The sequence below is a fragment of the Arachis stenosperma genome, chromosome 5, assembly GCF_014773155.1.
Source record: "Arachis stenosperma cultivar V10309 chromosome 5, arast.V10309.gnm1.PFL2, whole genome shotgun sequence".
Taxonomy (NCBI): Eukaryota; Viridiplantae; Streptophyta; class Magnoliopsida; order Fabales; family Fabaceae; genus Arachis; species Arachis stenosperma.
Genome location: NC_080381.1, coordinates 36,793,080 through 36,802,383, shown reverse-complemented (window position 1 = coordinate 36,802,383; position 9,304 = coordinate 36,793,080). Strand labels below are relative to the sequence as shown.

Here is a 9,304-nt window from a genome sequence, read left to right as displayed (position 1 = left end):
AGGAGATATTTTAAAAGTTAGAAAGGAGAAAAATGTATATTTATAAAATAGAAAGGAGGAAAGTGTTATTTTAGCAACTCACAGAAAAGAAGAGTGAAATTTTTTCTATTTATTAAGATAGAATATGTTATTTTATATGTGAAAACATATTTTTTTATTTTTTATTTTTTATTCTCACAAGGACGGAGATTATGTTAATTTGTGTTTGAATCAATTGTGTTACATTATATTCAATTTTGTTCAACTGTATTAAATTATTTTATGATTTTGTGTTAATTCTTTTAAAGATAATATTCATTGATGATATTTACAGATATAAGTGAAGGACAATTAATTAAACAAAATTCTATGACGAAATCAGCATGAAAATGGAGTATTTTTTTAAATAAAAAGAGAGATGGGGAGGGGTATTTTTTTTTAGTATTTTAAGATGTCAAATTAATAGGTCTCTCATCTTAAAAATTTTTTACTTTTTTTCTTTTACTTTTTTGACGTGAAATTAATTTTATAGACTCCCCACACTTGTAACATTAATTGCAACATTAACTCATAGTCCTTTATTTTATTGATATAACTTTTCAGAATCGCATTGAACACAAATACTTATTGTACTTACACAATAAGGAGAGGCATATGTATGTTGGTTGATCAATACTCTATCATCATAATTTCGTATCACATACATACATATATATAATACTAATAATGCAGTAAAATTTGATTCTATCCTGGTGTTTTGCCATGGGCATTGTTGATTCCAAGGGCATGCATGACAACACACATACAGAAATTATTAAACACAATGTTTTGCCTTTTACACAATTGTACGTAAAGAATGAAGAGAGGATAAGGGAGAGCGTAGTAGTAGTAGTAGTCGTGGTCTTTTGGCATCGTAGTTGCATGAAAATACACACAATTAATAAGAGGTAGCAAACTAAAGCAAAGCAAAAGAACAGTGTCGTATTGGGACCCCACCTCACACCCCCTTAGCTTTCTCCGTATAAAGGCAAAGCTAAGAGCATTGCCTCCATGTCACGCTCCAAAAAACACTTAACAATAACACACACACACACTCTCTCTCTCTCAGTTCGAGAAAGTGCAATAGAATCCCTCCAACCTATAAAGAAAACCAACCACACCCCATAATCCTTTGTAGTTGGAAACCAATTCTTACCCTCCTCTCTTCTCTATCTTCACCCTCCCTTACTTCTCTCATATCATGATGCAATGATAATAGGCTTTTTCTGTTTTCCCTCATCTTCATCATCATCATCATCATCTCTATGTCATAGCAATAACAGTACGTACTACCTTTAGTCTCCTCCTACTAACCAAAGATATATTTATTTATAGAAATAATTAGAAAGATGACAAAATTGCATGTGGTGGGAAGTAGTTGTTTGTTTCCAAGGTTGTTCCTAGTGGTGGGGCTTGTTTGTCTTGTGGTTGTTGGGAGCAGCATAGCAACTAGTAGAAAACCAACTACACAACATCAAGAAGAAGAAGAAGAAGAAGGACTCCACCATAATAATGGTCAAGTAGTATTCTCTGCTGGTCGAGATAATAAACAAGTCGCCGATTTCAACTACATGAGCAAAAGAAGAGTCCCCAATGGACCAGATCCAATTCATAACAGGTATTATTCTATTCACATACAAAATTTAAAATCTTATATATACATCACTTTTATGTATATTTTTCTTTGTGCATATTTTATGTTTAGTAATTGATAAAAATTAAAAAAAAATAAAAAATTTATCTTTTATGTCATAAATATATATATAGATGGAAATTCAAGTATTGTCAACTTCACGTGAAGTTAGATAACTGAGAGTCGTTAAATACAAAAGTAGTCAAATCATTTAATAGCTTTTAGTTATAAACTTCACGTGAAATTGACCGCACCGAAATTTTCACCGCACATGTAACTATAACTCTTCTGCATTAACATCAGACTAATAATTAACTTTTACGTACATTGTTTTAGAAAAAACAATTGTACTTCATCATAAAATGGTTTTACACTAATATATTATAAATTGAAAGCTTCTTAAGTTCAGTTTATGTACTATATTTATTAATTACTCGGATATTGTGTTTCTTGTACTTCTTATACGTTGCTTCTTTCCATGATAAACGTGAACATGCCATGTTACACATTACGTATGCTATCCACTTTATTTGTTTATCTATTTTATAACCATATTATAATATATAAAAAGTATTCTTCTCAATCTCAAGCCACAACCACAATATAGTAATCTAGTTATTTGAATTAGAATAATATTTTTTAAATGTTTGTACTTTGCCTCTTAAGACCTCAATCATCAATTTGAGAAGTTTCATGGTTCCTACCATGATGGAGCATCACAAAAGGAGAAAGAAAATAAAGTTAAGTATATATGAGTAGGGTTGATTACCATTTACCAATTACCATGCTTTTAACTGTTACATTGAGATCTTGATTGAGGTCTTTAACCACCGGCACAGTCCTTCACAATAGGCAATAATAAATAAAGATATTCACAAAAGATAAAGTATGTTAGTTGATTGTGTATGGCTTTGAAACTTTATTCCACTTCTCAATTAATAAGGAGGGTTAAAGTTATTTATGTCACTCGGCTCTCTGAATCAACAAGAAACTTTAGCCTTTTTCTTGGTTCTCTTTCTTTATTGCTTTTTAGCACTAGACACAACACAATACAATACAAAACATACAAAAGCATGCATGAAGTACAAGACTTAGACTATGAAAAATTAGGATTTGATTTTCGTTTTATTTTCGGTACTTTTATTTTCAAAATTTGCTTAAAAATCTTAAAATAGCTAAACTTGGCTTATTTTTCATTTAATTTATTTATGTAATGTATTGTTATACCTAGATTATTAAAGATATAATCATTCATGTGTTTTTTTTTATTTGTCTAAATTATTGAAAAAAATATTTTCAAGATATAATATCAGAACTTTTATGATCGAAAGATATAGAATTCAATTCTTGTAAGCTTCAAAAGAAAAAAAATTCATCATAAGATAAAAAAAATCTATGCTAAACATATAATTATTTATATTAGATAGATATAATTATTTATATACATTCTTTTATCAGCTTAAATTTTTTAAAGAGATATTTTCATGACATGTGAAACCCTACATCTCTAATTTTATCCATTTTAAAATTAGATTTTTCAAGAAAACATACATTATTTGATGAAATTATTTTCTTTTTATTAGGAGAGCTGGAAACTCCGGTAGACCTCCTGGCCAAGCTTAATTATTATTTATTAATGAACTCTGAATTTCGACAAGCTTCGGTGAAGGGACAAGATATGTTAGCCATGTACACAATTCTGAGAACTGGGACTGAATATATATATGTATAATATGCTTGTGTGTATATATATTCCTGAGCTTCTTGGTATTCCAGCATGCATGGAAATTAAAGGGCTAATCTCAATTGCGGAAATTTATTTATTTTGTTTATTATGGGAAGAGTTGATTTAGAAGGAAAAGAAAAAGGAATGAAGCTTGTCCCACAGAAAATAAGCTCAAAAGAAAGTTGATTATTATGATCAGTTAAGTGACGAGAGTGTTTACAATGTTTGTTTCTTGAACTTATCTTGTGATTGGGTTTAGCGGGATGGAAATTAAAAGCTAGGCAAGAGTGTCACAAATTCAATGAAATCAGTGTCGTAGTACTTGCATATAAAGCAATTACCTTTTTTGAATTTAGAAAGAAATGGTATTTAGACATTAAAAAGGGACATAATTTTGTGTAAACTTAATTATTTGTGTACTCATTTTGAACTCATTATCTTATTATCATAAATAAAGTAAGGTTTGTACTTGTATCTTTAACTTTATCTTTATGATAATAAATAAATTTAAAATAAGTACAAAAAATTTTGCAGTCATACAAATATTTTTTTTGTACAATATATGTTTTTTTTATTGTATCTCTTAATTCGATAAATTAAAAAACAGATCAAAATTATATTTAATAGTTTATTATTAACTAATAAATTATTATATGTACAAAACAAAATTAAAATCCTAATATTTTATTTAATAGAGTGAGTTAATTATTCCACCAACTTAAATTGATGGTTTCTTCGTATATATATTGTTCATGTAAATTTTGAAGGCTATATTAAGTAGTGTGGTAGCAGAAGCCTCAGCCATGCATATTTTGAAGGACTAATATATATCAAGTGCAATGCAAGTGTGTATATTTTAAAAGAAATAGCCTTAATTGGCTTAATCAGAATTTATCAATAATACTGCAATGTGTTTGGAATTTTTACTTTGTCTTTTGTTTTTATTATTATTTATTGTAAAGATTAGGTATGACTGCGTGAGTTCCTAAAGTAAAGTAAATTCCACCATTTAAAGGTGTTGGGCGCACCTGTAAAAAGAAGGGTGTTTGCATCTTGTGTTAGTCTTTTTCACTGGATTCTTTGGTGGGGGTGATGAAACTGGTTGGTCTTTTGGTCCATTCAAAATATTTTTAAACTGTTAATAGATTCTTATTATCTCGTGGTAGACAGAGGTGGAAACAAAAGAATGGGATAATAAAATGAGTTTTACTTTTTTATGGTTTTATAATATTGCTATATTAATTGAAAAAATTACTCAGTTATTAAAAGTCATATAAGAGTAAAATAATATTTTTATTATTTGAGAAATGTTAGAATATTAGTATAATTTATTAATTTTGGCTATTAATTAACTAATAATATTTTAAAATATTAGTTAAAAATATGTTATTGGACTAAAAGTATTAGACTGTTGGCTAAAACTGTTGGTATATAACATAAAATTATTGGCTAATACGGTTGAACTTTTCTTTTTTTATTTTTTATCCATAAAAGTTAAAAACAATGATAAATTTATACATAAATAAATAGAATTAATTTTGTATTTATGAAAGACCAATAAACTATTAGTTTTGTCTATAAAAATTTAGGATAATGACAAATTTTTTCTTAAATAAAATTAATATTTGGTTACTTTTATAACATGAATATTATTTATAGTGATGAGTATAAACTAATTCATTCATTTAAGAATAAATTTATCCAAATTTTAAATTTTTACAAGTAAAATTAGTAATTTACACATCATTATATAACTATAAAATTAAATGCCATCATAAATTAAAAGAAAATATGACAATAGAAAAAAAACATAAGATTTAATTATATTATTAATTATTATCATTTTATCAAATTTTTTATTAGATTTTTATTATTTAAAAATTTGTAATTGAATCTCTTATTTGTAACTAAGATTCTTATTATTTTTTGAAAACAGTATAATAATCCTACAATACTTTTTAGAATATTTTATATATAATTCATCCTATTACATCAAATACAAAAAATAATACTCTAAAAGAATTTTGCATTTTTTTAAATAAATTAGTCGAACAAATTGTAATGATTTTTTTGTTTTTTAAAGGTTGGATTAAAGGATCAAGAGATTAGTTTAACAAAAAAAATCCTTATTAAGTAAAAAAAAATACTATGAAACTTGATTTTACACTTAAAATTTTCGAAGGGCACATTTGTGCAATTGAATTACACTACAAGGTATGTTCTAATTGGCGGCGGTTTTTTTTATTAGTGGCGGTTTTAAAATGCCGCAAAATCAAATGCTGGCGGTTTATAGAAACGCCATGGATATGAGCGTCGGGATTGGGTTTAGTGGCGGTTTTCATAAACCGCTGGTATAGCCGCCGCTAAATCAAAATTTTGTGACACAAAATTAAAAACCGCTGCCAAATGAGTCTTTCACGGTTTCCTTCATATTTACTAGTGGTTTTCAAACCGCCGCAAGTTGGCATGATGACAAGTTTCCACAAGTATAGCGGCGGTGTTAAACCGCCGCCAAATGGGACATGAGTTTATGTTGAAATTTACCGGCGGTTTGCAACCGCCGCCAGATGTAACAGTTTTTGTTATATCTAAACCCAAACAACGGCAGTTTAAAACCGTCGCTAATTTAACAAAAATAAAAAAAAGAAATTTTCGTTTTTTAAATAAAACACCCGTAATTCTTTTAAAATATTATTGAATTATTCTTTTTAACTATTTTTTTATTTTCCATTATTATAAGAGTGAAAATTTTCAACAAAAATAGAATATAAACTTGTAGCAAAAACAAAATTGAAATATAAGCAAAACAAATTAATATATCCATCAAAATACGAAGTAAATAAATCTCTTTCGTAGAGTTGCTCATCTAATTCAATAAAATGTTTACTTCAATGTAAAATAACATCAATCCTAATATTCTATTTTCACTCTATCATTCCATGAAACTCATCCCTGCAGCGATGTCTGGTGGTAGCTCCACACCCTGCCTTTGAAACAGATAAACCAGAGCACTCTCCATCGCCTTCATCTTTTTCTTCTCTGCTGCTGCCTCGTCCTCCATTACTTTCATCTTTTTCTTCTCTGCTGCTGCCTTGTCCTCCATCGCCTTCCTCTTCAACTTCTCACCTTCCAGCTTTGCCTGCAGTTCAAGCAGCCTCCTCTGGGTCTCCTCTAGTTAGGCTCCGTTGACAGGCCCATGTGAATTCAGACCGAAGAGTTGACTAGGAGTCGGTCTAAAATCTATACCACGTACTCTACCCGATTTTTCTTTTTCGAAAACCTGAGCAATGGAGTCATTTTGAGACAACATTCTGGCAGACTCATCCTGTTGCTCAATTTCCTCAATTCTTTCCTACATACACAAATTAGTAATCTCCTCAATTAACTGTATCACTTTCATCACGATAAGAAACACACAAATATTGAAGCATAAAAGTTAATATTACACATAAACTCCATATACGCAACACATGGTGCACCATTTTTTAAGCTTGGAGCATGCAATATCATAGTAACATGGAAAGATATACACTATCAACCAAAACCCAAAAAAAATAGGGGTAATTCTCCTAAACTGACTTGTGTTAACCTTTATCAATTAACAAGTACTACTTACACCAATTGCTTTTACTTCATCATTCATATATGAGCCATCCTTTTTTTTTGTGCACCTTTATCCATAACTCTCCTCTACTGACTATCCTTCCTCGTTCTTCTGACTGTAACAACAAAGTTTTTGCATTAATGTTTTCCACAAAATCAATGAAAATTTAATCACAGAGATACTAGCATAACTAAATAAAACAAGTAAATTACCTCCTCTTCCATCCGCCTTGCGAAGCTTTTCGAACCGCCAGTGTGGGTATATTGTTGTTTTGATCGATTCTCCGTGTTTTTCCTGCACTTCTCCTATTGGTCCATCAGAGACAAAGGGCGATTAGAATCTAATAGAAAAGGACTCAATGCAGCATAATTGGTATTCCTGTGTAACAACGATACAGTATATTACCTTCGTCTCAGGTTCGGCGCGATAGTCAAGGAACCATCTCCAATGCTCTCGATCAATTCCCGGTGGTCGATTCTCAAGATTTTGATCAGTAGTGAATGTTGGCTCATAAAAACGGTCATACAACCTCATCCTTGTTTCCTTCCAAGCCTTCCCCATACTTTTTAAAATATTTTTTTAATAATTCCTTCGATGTTTTCATCGAAGTGAAAAATTTGCTACATAGATAATACGAGTTGTCAATAATTGTAAAAATAAGTAAATTTAATTTACTCGGGATATAAACTTTTACCTTGACACATTCGTTATAAAATTTGTCTTTAGTGGTAATCTGATGCCAACTTTTCCTACAGAAGGGAAATTTTCCATAATCAGATCCCAACAGACCAAGCACACCACTCAACAGTCCAGCTTCGTCTCCAACTGCTTGATTTGTGTTGATAAACCTAAGCACGATCTTCCTACCGTTAGGTCGTGCCATAGCATCCCTCACGCTTAGTTTTGCCGGCTTGATTGTGCCCTTAGAATCTATAAGCCAAATATAACATTTGCGTTGTGCACAGCATACGATAAAATTTATATATAACATAACAATATTAAAATACTACCTTAGTATACACCTAACAAAAGAATTACGATGGATCAATTCAGCATAGAACATGCATAAAATGGTGTAGATTTGCAACACTTGAAAAAAAATAAAATTATCGACTTTTAATTTAAAAAACTAATAACAAGAACAAATTTACCGCTTTATTTGAAATGTAGGCAAAAATAAAATAAATATAATAAATCAGAATCTTTTATAATTATTTTGACAGGCCACAGAATACATTTTATCCAATTAAAGATTATGATATAAGAAATTAAAAAACCACTTTGCAAACAACTAGAGAAGGTCAAATGTCATTGACCTGTTTTGCAACTGAAAGCATTTAGGATGAACGAATTAATATATTGTGTAAATTAATAACGGGTGGAGCTTAAATGATGTTGATGGAAGAAAAATAATTTGGAAAGATACCTATGATCTTAACAGTCCAAAACTCTGTAGTCTTGCGTCCTCTGCGACTCTGAACCACAAGAGCATCATGGAGCTCGTCAACTTCTTCTTCAACAAGAGGTTCCTTATTAGCATTAGCGTCCAAGTTTAGATGGCATGTCAGCGAGTTTTGGGTACTATTTGTGCTCGTCTGTGGAGCCTCCTTGGTTCATTTCGCGGAGGACGGAAAGGGCGTGAAGTAGCGGGAACACTATCACCACTTGCGGGGACACTTTCGCCATTGGTTGGAAGAATTTGAGAGCCATCATGGTCGGAGTCCAAAGTCGCATTCGCTCCCGTTTGAGACTGGTGAGATCCTGGTCCCAATTTTGATTTTTTCATGAATCGACCTTTCCGAGCCATCGTAAACTCCTGACGCCAACAAGCACCCAAAAAATAATATATATAGTCATGGTCCATAACACATGAATTAGTTAACAGGATAACCAAGTGGGCTTGGAAGAATGCCCCTCGTAAACACACATTCAAATAATCCTCACAAACAGGCTCCTATAAAAAAAATTACATACTAATTGAATAGTAACCTTCAAGATAAACCTCATAAGGTGTTAGTTAATCATAATCAGGAAATTCAGTCATTTATACCACACAAGTAATTAGGTGGAACACTTGGTAGATGACAGTAATAAACAAAGTGAAGATGACATCTGAAGCTCGATTAACCATCATAATCTGGAAATTCAGTCATTTATACCACACAAGTCTCAAATCTCAAAGTGAAATCGATTCAATAATGAAGCAAAGTGATCAGATAATGTTTGGTTTCAGCGGTGCACCAAATAAAAGTAATATGTGTATTTTGATCAGGTATTCAAAATTTTCTTGCACAATGTTGTGTATATGGATTATGGTCCCAGC

General features: G+C 30.7%; 2 protein-coding genes across 2 annotated transcripts; one reads left to right on the top strand and one right to left on the bottom strand.

Annotated features, from left to right (window-relative positions):
- Nucleotides 1–1,035: 1,035 nt before the first annotated feature.
- On the top strand, nucleotides 1,036–3,899 carry LOC130979707 (CLAVATA3/ESR (CLE)-related protein 25). The gene is made up of 2 exons (XM_057903231.1): nucleotides 1,036–1,636; nucleotides 3,235–3,899. Exons 1-2 carry the CDS (start codon nucleotides 1,368–1,370, stop codon nucleotides 3,272–3,274), a joined length of 309 nt encoding a protein of 102 aa, XP_057759214.1. The 5' UTR covers nucleotides 1,036–1,367; the 3' UTR covers nucleotides 3,275–3,899.
- Nucleotides 3,900–6,309: 2,410 nt separating this feature from the next.
- Nucleotides 6,310–8,788, bottom strand: LOC130980699 (uncharacterized). Its single transcript, XM_057904354.1, has 7 exons — nucleotides 8,564–8,788; nucleotides 8,408–8,510; nucleotides 7,676–7,911; nucleotides 7,387–7,533; nucleotides 7,194–7,286; nucleotides 6,658–6,729; nucleotides 6,310–6,516 (listed from the first exon to the last, which is right to left on the bottom strand). Exons 1-7 carry the CDS (start codon nucleotides 8,786–8,788, stop codon nucleotides 6,310–6,312), a joined length of 1,083 nt encoding a protein of 360 aa, XP_057760337.1.
- Between the last annotated feature and the right edge of the window lie 516 nt (nucleotides 8,789–9,304).